Here is a 14,087-nt window from a genome sequence, read left to right as displayed (position 1 = left end):
CACATCCAGGTCACCTTGCCCAGGTGCTGGAGACTCCTGTCCTGAGGGCACAGCATGGATGCTGCATCCATGCCCTGAACAGCTCCCATTTCATTGAGAATTGCAAACTATTCCAAATATTTCGAGTTCTTTTTAACAAACTTTCCATTCTGCAGTGACCGTTTCTCTCTTTTTTTAAGCTTGGAATAAAAGTGGATTCCAGATGCCTCACATTCCTCGTGCTGTTGAATTTCCACTTTACATCCAGCTTTTGAGCAATTTCCAGCCTCTTTTCTCTGCAGGAACAAGCCCTGACGTTGTGTCCTGGCATGGCAGCGTGTGGAATGAATGAGCACGTAATGGATCAGAAATGAATCCATTGCTGCCTATCCCAGGCTTCATGGAAAAAAAAAGTGTAGCAGCAGAGGATCATTGTCCTCTGGGCTTGAAAAGTGTTTTATGGGATGGACATGGCTTTGGGGAAAGGAACTGGGGTTCAGAAGGCTTAGAGCCTTCAGGGTTTGTAGCAGAGAGCACTCCAGGTGGACAAACAGGAATAATGTCAGGTGTTCCCACAAAAAGCTGTTCCTTTGGAGCGGAAAATTCGCACTGAACTTCCATCAGGGCCTTTTTTTGTCAGAGCATCCAGGGCTGTAGCTGCCACTTTGGATTAATGGGTGTTTGTCCTGTTTCCTTTGGAGGCTCTTGGCATTTCTTGTGAGCTCACAGGAGCCATGCTAGGATTGATGAGGTCAGGATTTCAAGGATACTGCGGTTGGAATGCCGTTGGCTTTCCAAAGGCACTGCTGGCACGGAGAGCTGGCACCTGGAGCCCCAGTTCTTAATGGGGATTTAACTGGCTTTTGTAGGGAAGTGAAAAATGACAGAAAGTCATCCCACACACCAGGAGTTTGGCAGGGATAAAAGGATGTAGGTCATTCCTGCAGGGAAGAGAAGGGATTTACTGTCTTGATGGTCAAAGAAGGGAGAGGAGAAATCCCGTCCTGGAGTGCTCGGGGTTTCCACAGCACTCCAGTCTTGTGGGTTTTGATGCTGGATAAAGGATACTATGAAAACACGGGATAAAGGTTCAGGCTAAGGCTTTGATCATCCTTGTAGGAGAAGTTTTGGATGGCAGGAGTTGGATATGGACCATTGGTGGGTACAGCTCCACATTTTGTTGCTCCAGCCTCTGGATCACCCTTGTCCTTAGGCTGGAGTAGTGACAGGTCAGCACTGACCCACATTCCAGCCCCTCTCCACCCTCCCAAAATATTCTCCTGTAAGGTCTTGCAGGCTTTTTCTCTGTAGCATAGAGCAAAAAGCTGGAAAAGGACATTTCTCCTCAAAATATCATTGTCCTCTGCTCCAGACCTTTTGCTTGACCCTCTCAGGTCACTTCCATTTCTGTCCCTCCTTTTTTGGGTTCGGTCACCTTTCCTGGGAATTCTGCATTCAGTGACTCAGTTTTTATTTTTCATGCCTTTTTGCTCGGGTGTTGTCCCAAATAAACCTGGAAAAGCCTGGCAATATGGGCAAAAGGATCCCAGGTATGGGAAAAATTTGGAGAAGTTAAATTTGGGCAGTAGGATCCCAGGTCTGGAATAAGTACAGGCAAGATAAATGTTTGCAAAAGGGTCCCAGGTCTGGGGTAGAGTTGGGGAAAGGTTCCTGGGTTTGGGTTAAATTTGGGCAAGAGGATCTCAGGTCTGGGATGAATATGGGTAAAAGAATCCCAGGGCAAAGGTGGAGTTGAAGAAACTCTTAAGTAGGACAAAATTAGTGCTTTCTCCTCATGGAATGGTCTTTATTTAGAGGAGAAAGGATGACTCCGATGTTGTACTGGATTGGGATTTGCTAGGTTTTCATCCCATTTTCTCTATTTTGTGTAATAGAGAGAGCCAAAACCATTCCCTTTCCTTCTCTTTGTCCTGTATGAGCTGTTTGGATGTTGAGGTGCCCACACACGGCACAAATCTAGCCCCCAAGTGGGACTGTGGAAAAGAAAGAGACAATAATCACGTGATTAGTCCAGATCTGGCATTCCCTGCAGGAATCTCATGGCTGTTTTGGAGGCAGAGCTCCAGGAACAAGTCCAGTTCTCACTTTGTGTCCTGTTCTGAGGCTTCCCACACCCAAACTCCTCCTCCTCCTCCTCCAACCCCTCTCTCTCTGGATTTTGCAGGACGCCTACTCTGAGATTGCCTACCTTTTTGCGGAATTTTTCCGTGACCTGGACATCGTCCCCTCTGACATCATCGCAGGGCTGGTTCTCCTGCGGCAGCGGCAGCGGGCCAAGCGCAGCGCCGTGCTGGATGAGGTGGGAAAACCTGGGAATCTCGGCTTCCCAGCTGCTCCAGGATTCCCTGGGAAACAGCTACGTGGCTCTGCCCACCTCATTTCTGGGCTGTTCTCGCTTGCTGAGGTGGGAAAGGAAAATAATGGTGACTTCAGCAGCTTTTCTTGAGTGGTTTTTCCATCTCAAAGGGCTCAGCTGGTGCTGAATCAGGTCTGGAATCTGGAATGATCTTCTCCAGGCAGGTGATACAGGGGGAGCTTTTGATCCCAAAAGGGCCTCCAAGGGGGTTGTAGGTACTTGGAAGTGAATGGGAAGATTATTCCCACTGTACAGTGATGTGGAGAAGAATTCAGCAATCTGCAGGAGGAAAAATTCCCCAGTTTCTAAGCCGTTATTGAGGTTTGCAGACTGTCCAGCCAATAGGAGACTTACTTATTTTATTAGGGCTTTTCCCTTCATTTGGGATTCAGGCTGCAGAAGGAAAAAATTCTGAGTTTTCCAAGCTGCTTTTGAGGTTTGCAGATTGTCAGCCCAGTAGGAAACTGATTTATTCTAATGGTTTTTTCCCCCCCTTGAGTAGGGATTCAAATCAGGCAGAAATAAAACCACTAGAACTATTTGAGGGTCCTGGTTGGGATATTTGGGAGTGGATTTTTGTCTTGCTGTCACACAGAAGAATTTTTCTGTGTATTTGTGACTTCCAGGCAAACAATGACATTTTAGCTTTCCTGTCTGGAATGCCAGTGACCAGGAACACCAAATACCTGGATCTGAAGAATGCGGTAAGTCCCTGGGATGTGGGATCCTCCAAACCCACCTTTTATCCTTGTTTTCTTCACTGGCTTCTCTTATGCTTTTCTGCACCTCTTTGAAGTAATCCAAGAAACTCCATGAGAATGGAATAAAACTTCATCTCTGGAGGCTTGATGAGATGATACTGCTGCAAGAAAGTCAGCATTGTTATCCCTGGTTTATTCCAGATTTTGATTCATCCCTGGTTTTGGTTTATCTCAAATTTATCTCTGGTTTAGATTTGTCTGATTTACCCCGGTTGATTTTGATTTATCCCTGATTTAGATTTTCCAGCCCAATTTTCCCATCTCGTTTTCCCACCAAATTTCGCCCCTGCTATTTTCCCCCTCAGCTCTTCCGCTGATTTACCTCTGATTTCTCCCTCATGTTTTCCTGGTTTTCCCCTCTGGTTATCCTGCCGTGTTTAACTCCAACCCCCAATCCAGCTCTCCAGGATAATCGAGGTTTTATAGGGTGCAACCACAGCACATGGCCCTAAATTGGCTTTGTGGGCCTCTCCAGGCATCCTCCAGCCTGCTGGAAAGGGGATATTTAGGGAGCTCATTTCCAAATCTGCAGGAAACACCTTCCTTGGCAGCATTGTGGGATACCCAGAGAATTCCTCAGGAAATCAGGCAGAGAAATCCTTAGGAGGGGGTGGCTCTTGCCTATCCCACCTCGCTCTCCTCAGTCACCACAGCGCAGCTGGGAGAGGGGGCTGGCACTCAGCATGTGCCTAACTCTGGAAAAAGGGAACGGGGAGGGGAGAAATTCCAAGAGATTCCAGGCTCAGGGAGTGCCGTGTCTTCCAGCAAGAGATGCAGCGGTACCGGGAGGTGTGTTACTACATGCTCTTCGCCTTGGCAGCCTATGGATGGCCCATTTACCTCATGAGGAAGCCCACATGTGGACTCTGCCGCCTGGCCAGATCCTGCTCGTGAGTGCCCACTCCCATCCCTTTTTCCTGCCTGGTTTTCCCACATTTAGAAAATGTGGTTTTCCCCACATTTATGCCCTTGGTGTTTCGTCCCTGCTTGATTTCTTTTCTGCCCTTTTTCTCCTCATGTTTTTCCATGTCTCCAGGCTTCATATTCCAAAGGCTTTCTGAATCTCTTCCAGTTCCTCATACACAAACCAGCCTGTCCCCTGCTCCATCCTCTCTGGAGCATGGAGAGAACTCACCTGGCACAACACCAATTCCATGAAGAGCTTCTTGGAGCTCAAAAATCAGGGAGTTGACACTTGGGTCATGATTAAAAGACCTCCAAGATTTGCCTGGCTTGGGCTGTTCTCCCTTGGATTAATTGGATTTTTCCAGCTCAGGATTTTTGCTCCAGTGCAAGGGTTTGTTTCCAACTGCCAGAATTCTGTCACTGGATTCAATTTGGAGACAAGCTTTTGGCACTTCCTGGGCTATTGGGAGGAATGTGATTCCTTGGGAATACTTTTATTTGTGAGAGACAAAGAAGGAAAATCAATTGTTCTTCTCATTTTATTTTGGGATGATTCTAAACCCATTTTTTTCCCTATAAATAAACCTGGAGCTCGGTCAGTGTTGGCTTTTTCATGTTGAAGCACTGGAAAACTGTGCTTCCTTGGATAGTATCCTTTGAGGAGCCATCCCACCCCACCATCCTTGGATTCCTCAGGGACTGGCTGCCTTGTAGCTCTCTCTGGTGCTCACAAGGAAAACTGCACCTGATCCCAGATTTCGAGGCTGTTTTGTGGTTTTATCCTTTACTTGGCACTCGCTGCCATTGGGATGAGGTCTGGAGGGCTCGCCTTTCCATTTCCTATAGGAATTCCACTCTAAATCCAGCCTTTTTGCCTCAAAGCTGTGCTTCCTCCCCCAGATGTTGCTGCCTGTGCCCGTCACGTCCGCGCTACGCTCCTGGCGTCACCATCGAGGAGGACAATTGCTGCGGCTGCAACGCCATCGCCATCCGGCGCCACTTCCTGGACGAGAACATGACCTCCGTGGACATCGTCTACACTTCCTGCCACGATGCCGTAAGGACAATCCCCGACCCCTTTCCCAATGGGATTTATCCACTTCCAGCTGTTGTGGGACAAAGAAGGGAAACAAAGCCCTTTTCTCTCCCATTTCCATCAAGAAATTCTGTTATTTGGACACAAATCCTGTCACACGCTCTGCCTCCTTTTCTCCAGGGATAATCCAACAGGAATGTCTCTCCTGGTCTTTTCCAGGTTTATGAAACCCCTTTCTATGTGGCTGTGGACCATGACAAGAAGAAGGTGGTCATCAGCATCCGGGGAACTCTGTCCCCAAAAGTAAGTGGGATACGTGGTGGCCTCCCTGGTGGACATTCCAGAGAGCTGGAGCCCTTCCTGGTTTGGAATCCTGACCTGGATTCGACTCACCTGAAGCAAGGTGACTGCTTTTCTTCCAGGATGCCCTGACGGATCTAACAGGGGACGCGGAGCGCCTGCCGGTTGAGGGGCACCACGGAACGTGGTTGGGACACAAGGTGGGAAAACAGAGGGAAAACGATTCCAAACCAACCCAAAACCAAACCAAATCCTGAGGTTTTTTTCCAATGATTTCACTTTTTAATTATAAACCCCCAAACGGTCTTAATTACTTGAAAAAGGAGTTACAGGAAGGGCTTTGAGGTGTTAAATAATTAGTGGGAACAGTTAAAGCTGCTGGGCGTGTAATTAAAAACTCGGTACAATTAGAGAATTCCGAATTCGGAGAGGCACAGTGGAGACCCACAATGAAATTCCTGGAGCCACTCAGACGACTTTTTCTTCTGACGACCTTTAAGGAATTTTCAATCAAAGCCTGAGAATGTGCTTAAAATTCTGCTGTGATGGGAATGTCCTCAAAGGATACTGGCAGGACTCGGATCCGTGAAATTAGATGGATGCTCTGTCTGTGAGCAGCTCTGGGCTGGCTAAATCCATTTATTCCAGAGCTGACCTTTGCCCCTGTCTGGCAAAGGAACAACGTGCCGAGTTTTTAAGATGATCAGGAATTTGGCAGCTTCCAAAGCTGCAGTGCTAGGCTGGAAAAGGAAAATCCAGAGTGAAGGTTGGAAGGAATGGAGCAGTTGCTGGAAGTGCTGCTGGAGGGGGATGAGGTGTTGCTCCAGGTGGGATGTGGAGCTTGGAAGTCCTTGGAAGCCATGAGTTGGGAACTTCAGCTTGCCTCATGGTGTCCTGCTGGAATACCAAACCTCTTCCCTCTGCTTTAGGAATCCTGGGATGGTTTGGATGGAACCAAAGATCCTGTTTCAACCCCTGCCACGGGCTGGGATGCCTTGAAGGATGGATCTTGGAGTAGCCAAGTGGATTAGTGGAAAGTGTCCCTGCTCATGGGACTGGAATGGGCTTTTAGGTCCCTTCCAGTCCAAACAATTCCAAAATTCCACGATTCAGTGAAAATCCAGGAATAGATCCTTGCAGAAATTGGCTTTGTTTTTGATCTTTATATGAAAATATTCCTCCACTGGTGACTTCCATGAAACATTATCAGTTTATTCCCTTTGTTCCAGACAGAGCGTTTATTTGTCCTTTGTGTTATTTCTTTTTTGGGATTGCTGCCAGGAGACAAATATTCACTTTCTCTGGAATTATTATCAATATTAATCTGCAGACAATAATGTGCTGTTGATTCCTGAGGGAAAACTGAGGGAGATAATGGAATTTTAAATGCATTTTTAATGTCCAGGAGTCAAGTTTAATATCCAAACAAATCCAGTGTCTCACTTACACATTTAATTTGGAAACAAGGACTTGGCTACGTGGGAGCTTTCCCAGGATTTGTTTGAATTGGGGTGTTTTCCTGCTGATTCTGTCCCACCCATCCCTGTGGGTGTCCATCAGCCATCCTAAAATTCCAAGTCTTGATGTTTACATGAAATTTGTTATCACTCCACAGCTCCAATGTCACAATTGAAAAAATATTTATCAGGGCTCTGAGCTATTCTGGATCAAAAAATAAAGTTGGAACTAAAGTTTAGGGATTAGAATGCCAAAAAAAAAGGGATTATAACTCAAAGAAGAATCCAGCTTCACTATTTTTGTTATAAAATGCACTGATTTTATAACAAAGTCAATTTAAAAAATAATCCTCAGCCAAAGGGGTGAATCCAGATTTAATTGTTGAACTCCCAGGACAAAATTAGTGAAAATAGGATGTTATGGAGCTTTGCTTCCTGGTGTTAAGCCAACCAGGAGGATAACAAGGAGCTGCTGGAAAGTCCTGGAAACTCAGCCACAATACCAGGTTGGTGGAATATCCAGTAATGAGAATTTACAACATTTTTCTCTCATAAATAGACCCTTCTGAGGGTTTTCCCCCAAAATCTCCAATATCCCAGAGCAGTTTTGTGCCTTTGGGATGCAAAATAGTGCAGAATATTTCCATTCCCTTTCCCTAAATCCTTGGTCCATTTGGTTATTTACGTGTGAACTTCCAAAATTAAACCCAAATAGTTTTATTAACTTAAAATTGGATTTGTTTCCCAGAGAATTTATGGATGCTACATCCCTGGAAGAGTCCAAGACCAGGTTAGATAGGGCTTGGAGCAACCTGGGCTAATGGAACGTGTCCCTGTCCCTGGAATGGGATGATCCTTAAGGTCTCTTTCAACCCAAACCAAGATTCCATGAAGTTTAGGGAATTTTTCCAATGGAAAATCTAAATGGAAGTTTGCAGTCTCATTCCATAATAATTAAAACCCTGTCTCCATTAGGATATAATTACCAAAATCGTGTCCCAAAGGCTGACTAACATCCCAGCAGTGACATCACCGTGGATTTGGGTCATGCTCTCTAAAAATAGAATCCCAAATTCGCGGTGGGAATTTAGATCAGTGGCCGCCCTGCTGCTCACTTCTCATTAGGATTGGGAATGGAGACTCTTCTGGAAGCTGGGGAGCTACTGGGAGCTGGGATAAGGCACAACCACGCTGGTGCTTTTTGGTGGTGGCAACATCCCATCGATCTCATTTCCATGGAGTAGGGTCTCTGCTGTCCTGCTTCCCCTCTCCAATATCCAGATTGGCATCAAAGACATTTTCGATACTGAGGACCTGGAAAATTCTTTATTTATTTGCTTTCTTTTCCTCACTGGCTTCTCTTATGCCCCTCTTTGAAATAATCCAAGAAATTCTGTGAGAATGGAATAAAATTTGATCTCTGGAGGCTTGATGAGGTGATATTGATGCAGGAGAGTCAGCACTGTTACTCCTGGTTTATCCCTGATTTAGATTTCTCCCTGATTTAGATTTTCCTGCCCAATTTCTGCCCCCTCATTTTCCCCCAGCCATTTTCCCCCTCAGCTCTTCCTGTGATTCACCTCTGGTTTCTCCCTGATGTTTCCCTGATTTTCCTCTCTGGTTATCCTGCCATATTTAACTCCAACCCCCAGTCCATCTCTCCAGGATAATTTAGGTTTTATATATTATTATTTATATATTTTTTCTTTGTTTTTGGAGCCAGGAATCCCTTTATATCTCCAGCATGGAGAGTGAGTCCCCAGTAACATTCCCATTGTACTTACACCATTTCAAGACAGGGATTTAAAGGAAAACAGCCAAGGAGATGATTTCCCCCATTTTCCCCCCATTTTTTGGAGTTCAGGCTCACTACCCACTGAATTTAACTTTTAGCATCATCAGGAATTTATGCAACAAACCAAATTCTGGTTGCATGTTTATAACTGCACTTGGAATTGGATCAACTACATTTGGAATCACCACACAGAGAAACACTTCTCAGCAGAGAAGAGGATTGTTTAGACTCAGATATGATCTTTCCCATCTCCCAGCACTCCTTGATTTCTAGGGAATAAAAACCTTTAATAATTTGGGATGAATGTCCTCTGAGAGCCAAATTCCCTTAATGTTGATGGCTGGAAAAGGCAGGAACTAGTTCCTAATTGCTGCCACTTTTTCCTTTGGTGTTTGTGTTATTATCTCTGTTAGAATAATTCATATTTTTATTCCCACATTTATATGGAAAACTTCCCAGATTTACCTGGAATAGGATAATTTGGCTTTAAAAACACCAATATTTAGAATATCCAAGTCTACTTCTCTGTTCTGCCCCAGGTCCCAGGGCCTGAAGTACCAAATCCACAATCCTAGGTTTAATTTAATTAGATTTGGGGTAGTTTTCCCTCTAAAAGCCCAGGAATAGGCCCTTGGAGTGTTCCTTAATTAAGAACTGCCATTACTCCTTAAACACCAAAACTTTGGAAATGCAGAGGAGAGGCAGTTTTCCCTCCTTCCTCATCCATGCTGAGGGGCATTCCAGAACTTCCTCACCTTCTGGCTGCTGGATGTTGAGATCCCATTTATATCCTGCTGTGTCTTCCCACTTCCCACAGGGAATGGTGCTGTCTGCTGAGTACATCAAGAAGAAGCTGGAGCAGGAGATGGTGCTGTCCCAAGCTTTTGGACGAGATTTGGTGAGTACGAGTTGTCTCTGGACAGAGGATGAGATTTCCATAGAAAGCTGGGTTTTAAGGGAATCTCTGTGTCCCTGAGTCTGTTGCATTCATTTCTCAACTCTTCCTTTAATTCCTGTCCCTCTGGATTTCCAGCTAGTTACTCATTCGTGGGATGGTTTGGGTTGGAAGGCACCTTGAATTGCATCCCATTCCACCCCCTGCCATGGGCAGAGAACATTCCACAAGATCAGGTCTCTCCAAGCCCCATCCAGACTTCCTGCAAGGCTTTTTTATTTTGGAAGCACCAATACTGCAGAGCTCCTGATTATTTTCCTTTTCCTGAGGCAAGAAGTCCCACGTGGTGGCAATGAAGGACAGGGAGCATTAAAACTAAATCAGCAGGAACTAAAATCCCATTTTTATGGAGATTTTCTCTGGAATGCCATGCTGACTCTCCCTGTGGGCACATTCCTGGTGGCAGGGAGATGTCACAGGACTCAAGGGAGATGTTGGGAAGCAGCTTACCTTGGTTTGTATGATGGGAATAGTTGTTGAAGTGCTGCCTTGGGATATTTGGTAGATGGAGGGAGAGATAAACCAGCATCCAGCATTTTGGGATGGAGCTTCATTCCTCTCTGCCTAGAAAGGGAAAATGGGAGTTGTTCCTGTTACTCAGGAGGAATTTTTCCTGGCTTTAGGTCCATAAGTCCCATCCCAGGTCCCACTAGCTGAGGACCTTGTTTCTGACAGCTGACAAGGACAGGTATTCCAGAGAAAAGTATCCAGTGAGGTGTAGAGACACTGTGTGGGCTTGGGTGTTATCAGGAGGGGCAAAAGGCTCCCATCAGATCCTAAATAATTGAAACAGCTGGTGTGCCTTTCCTTTTTCTTCCCACCTTCTTTCTTTCTTTCAGGGAAGTCCCAGTAGGCCAAATGCAGAATTCCAGAAGTGAATGAATTCCAGCCTCCAGTGAGGCCGTGGCACAGGTTTCCCAGAAAAGCTGTGTCTGCTCCGTCCCTTGAAGTGTTCCAGCATGGGCTGGATGGGGCTTGGAGCAACCTGGGCTAGTGAAAGGTGTCCCTGCCCATGGCAGGGCTGGAATGGAATGATCTCTCCCTTCCTTTCCAACCTAAACCATTCCAGGATTCCGTGGTGATTCCATGATTCGGAGCAAGCAAGGAGAGCCATTCAGCTGGAATCTGGAGTGCTCATGTATAGAAACAGGCTCTAAAACTGGGTAGAGAGATTTGGGGGATACGTTCAATTTAATTTCCAGCCTGACCTGGATTCCTTGTTGCTTCCATGTTTTTTAGGGAAGAGGAACAAAACACTATGGCCTGATTGTGGTTGGGCATTCCCTTGGAGCTGGCACAGCTGCCATCCTGTCCTTCCTGCTGCGTCCCCAGTACCCATCCCTGAAGTGCTTTGCCTATTCCCCCCCAGGTGGGCTACTCAGGTAGGTGTTGAGATACATTGGATCCTGCTTGTGGGGCTCTAGGGAGCAGTAAAATGGACAGGCAGCCTGGAGAAGCTGAGTGTTCCCTCTGGAATATAGTTTGGAATTCAAGTTAGGATGGCAGATGGCTGCTTTCCCAAATATTCTGGTTTATAACTGAATTATCCGTGGCTCTAATTTTAATGGAAAATAGGTGCAATTTCCTTACTCTGTGCACAGTCCCACTAATAAAGGAGCTACTTGACCAAATGCAGGTGTCTGCAGCAGCTGATCCTGTTGTTTGGACTCCTTTTCCAAAGAAACTGGAGTTGGGATGTGATTTCTGTCATTCTGCAACCTAAAATTGGGTCACGGGGATTGTTCTGGTTTCTCTCCCTTGGCCATGGGGCAAAACCAGGGAGAGATTGATCGTGAATCCCTCCCATTATAAATGGGCACAGACCTTCTGGTCATGTCATTCCCAAACAAAACATCCCATTGGATTGCTGGGAGGTGAGGGAAGGCCTTCCTAGTTGTGACAGGCACCATGGGGATCTTTGGAATCAGCTATGGATCGTGAGAAGCTTCTCATGGTAGTTCCTACATCATATTCCAGGAGCAGCCAAGGGTTTTAAACCATCCTGCTGCTGGATCTGGATGCTGGCATTCCTTGTAGTGTTCCCATGTCTTCTGCAGCCACAGAGCTGCAGAGGAAGATATTTCAGGAGAGTTGTACAACCTTCTGCTCCAAACTTCCACTCCTGGATCCCTCGGTAGCTCCTTTCTTGTGTCATGCCCAGGATCATCCCTAGGTCAGTGAGGCAGCCTCTGCCCATGGTAACTGGTTGGGAATATCTCCAGGAAATTTGGAGTGGGAATCGTGATTTCTTCCTTCTTGTCTTGGAAGTCAGGTTGATTGCAGAAATCTGCCATCCGAATTCTCCCAGATATTGGGGTATTTCATCCTACACTGTAGCCTCAGGCACACAGAATATCTTCTTCCTTGGCTGTCCTGCCATTCCCAAACAATTGGAAAATGACTGAGGCATTGAGTTCAAGCGTTTCCTTTCCCAGCTGTATCCAGAGTCATGTGCAGGGGAATGGTTGGGCCGTGGGATGTGGAGACCAGGCTCTTTTTCCACAAGGCGCAAATCCCCAAAGCCTGGAGCAGTTTGGATTTGGGTTTGTGCCCCTGGTTTCCCTGCCACTGAACTGGGAATGAAACACTGTTTGCTTCTTCTTGCTCCTGTTTCTCTTCCAGTGAGGATGCCATGGAGTATTCCAAGGAGTTTGTGACTGCAGTAGTGCTTGGCAAAGATCTGGTGCCCAGGCAAGTGGAGAAGTGTCTGAATTCCTTGACAAATCTCTGCTGTTCTGTCCCAAATCCTGTCTGAAGTGTTTCCCGTCTGAAACACTTGGATCATCTCTGTCTCCAGCTTCCTCATTTTCCTGTCCTTGTATTGTTCCCTGATTATCTTCCTGATTCACTGTGTTTTTCCTGGACACCTCTGTTGGGTTTTTTTAATGGGCACATCCCTCCTGTGTAAAAGAAAAGGGGGGAATGTCCTACCTCTGGAATCCTTCCGTGTGGTACCTGGAATATCAGGTGTGCCACCTTCCTGGTTTCCTGTGTTATCTTGGCTGTGTCCTGGATGTGCTGCCACCTGATTTGGGGACCTGATTTGGGACCAGTTTGTCCCAAAATCCCTGTTCCATGTCACCTCATCTCCAAACCAGTTCATTCCTTGTGCCTTGGCATTCCTCACCTTCCTCATCTCCGGGGATACGTTCTGCTGAGCAGGGATTTGGAGCAGGAGCCAGGCAACCTGGGATTTACCTGGATGCCATGATCCTGTCCATCCTGTCATCTGCTCAGTGGTGTCATTCAGCTCTAGGACACTTTTCCAACTCACCTGTTCTCTGTCATCTTCTGTCATCACCTCCCTTCTTCCCTGTTCACTGATCTTACCCTGGTTATTGTCCCAGTAATTCCCTGGGGCCTCTCACTCCTGGCTCCTGCTCCTGGGTGATGCCACAGCCCACCTCTGCATCCATCTGCTCCATTTTGTGTCCTTTTAAACACACTGCCTTGTTTTTCTGTGCTCTGTATCCTCGACCTGTTCCCTGCCCAGGTGTTGTGAACACATTTCCCCCTCTTCCATAATCCATGATTTTCTTCTTTTCCAGACTCACTTCTTCAGAATCACATCTCCATCTCTTCCAGAATCATGTCTTCCTTTTTTCCATAACCACACCTTCTTTTCCAGAGTAACATCTTCCTCTTTTCCCTGATCACATCTTCCTCTCTTCCAGGATCGGGCTCTCTCAGCTGGAGGGATTTCGCCGGCAGCTTCTGGATGTTCTCCAAAGAAGCACCAAACCAAAGGTAAGAGGGAAGAGCCAACACCTGGAGACATCTCTGAGCAGGGATAGGAAATTTTAGTGACAGGAAGGGTGGGTTTCCTCCAGGTTTCCTCAGGATCATTATTTCGAGAACCAGAGGAATGATGGAAAGAGCTGGAGAGCTCAGTGGGATCATTCCAGCTCACTTGCTGAAACTTCACCATCACAGATCCCAAATAACCAAGCAGGGAATTTTCTATCCGAGCCTCTTTTAAAGTCTGTATTCCAAATGTGGCTTTTCCTGGCCAGTTAAAACTGGGAACAGGCTGGAAGTACAGCAGCTACTATGCTTGTTGGAGCATTGGGGTGATGGTGTTCCAGGATAAATGGTCTGCTCATTTCTTGGAGATAGGAAATGTGGGAAGTTGTCCCTCCCCAGTCTTTACCATTGCACCAAGACAGAAAAAAACATAAAATACAAAGATTTTTAGGGATAATACATGATGGAATTTACCTGGAGAAGGTATATAACTGGGAAAGGAAAATCAACTTTCAGAAACGCTTGGATCATCTCTGTCTCCAGCTTCCCAGTTTTCCTGTCTTTGTATTGCTCCTTATTTATTCCCAGTGTCACTGTGTTTTACCTGGACACCTCTGTTGGTGTTTCACTCATCTTCCTTAGGCAAATCCCTTCTGTGTGAAAGAAACTAGGAATATCCTGCCTCTGGAATTTTTTAAACATCTCAAATCTTATGAGGCAATTGTGCTTTTCTCTTTCTCTCTCTCTTTCTCTCTCTCTTTCTCTCTCTCTTTCTCT

At 46.1% G+C, this 14,087-nt stretch overlaps 1 protein-coding gene across 5 annotated transcripts in view; it reads left to right on the top strand.

Annotated features, from left to right (window-relative positions):
* Window positions 1–14,087, top strand: part of DAGLA (diacylglycerol lipase alpha) — a 62,729-nt gene that overhangs the window by 38,343 nt on the left and 10,299 nt on the right. For all 5 annotated transcript variants that reach the window (XM_015631505.3, XM_015631506.1, XM_015631502.2 and 2 more), the window contains 10 exons: window positions 2,165–2,299; window positions 2,983–3,060; window positions 3,883–4,007; window positions 4,924–5,080; window positions 5,279–5,362; window positions 5,482–5,559; window positions 9,429–9,509; window positions 10,806–10,948; window positions 12,189–12,257; window positions 13,241–13,313. In XM_015631505.3, the coding sequence (XP_015486991.1) occupies window positions 2,165–2,299; window positions 2,983–3,060; window positions 3,883–4,007; window positions 4,924–5,080; window positions 5,279–5,362; window positions 5,482–5,559; window positions 9,429–9,509; window positions 10,806–10,948; window positions 12,189–12,257; window positions 13,241–13,313 (1,023 nt within the window). The remainder of the gene's footprint in view (window positions 1–2,164; window positions 2,300–2,982; window positions 3,061–3,882; window positions 4,008–4,923; window positions 5,081–5,278; window positions 5,363–5,481; window positions 5,560–9,428; window positions 9,510–10,805; window positions 10,949–12,188; window positions 12,258–13,240; window positions 13,314–14,087) is intronic.

Source organism: Parus major, chromosome 5 (genome assembly GCF_001522545.3).
Source record: "Parus major isolate Abel chromosome 5, Parus_major1.1, whole genome shotgun sequence".
Classification (NCBI taxonomy): Eukaryota; Metazoa; Chordata; class Aves; order Passeriformes; family Paridae; genus Parus; species Parus major.
Note: the sequence above shows the minus strand (reverse complement) of the source record. Positions and strands in the feature narration are given on the sequence as shown.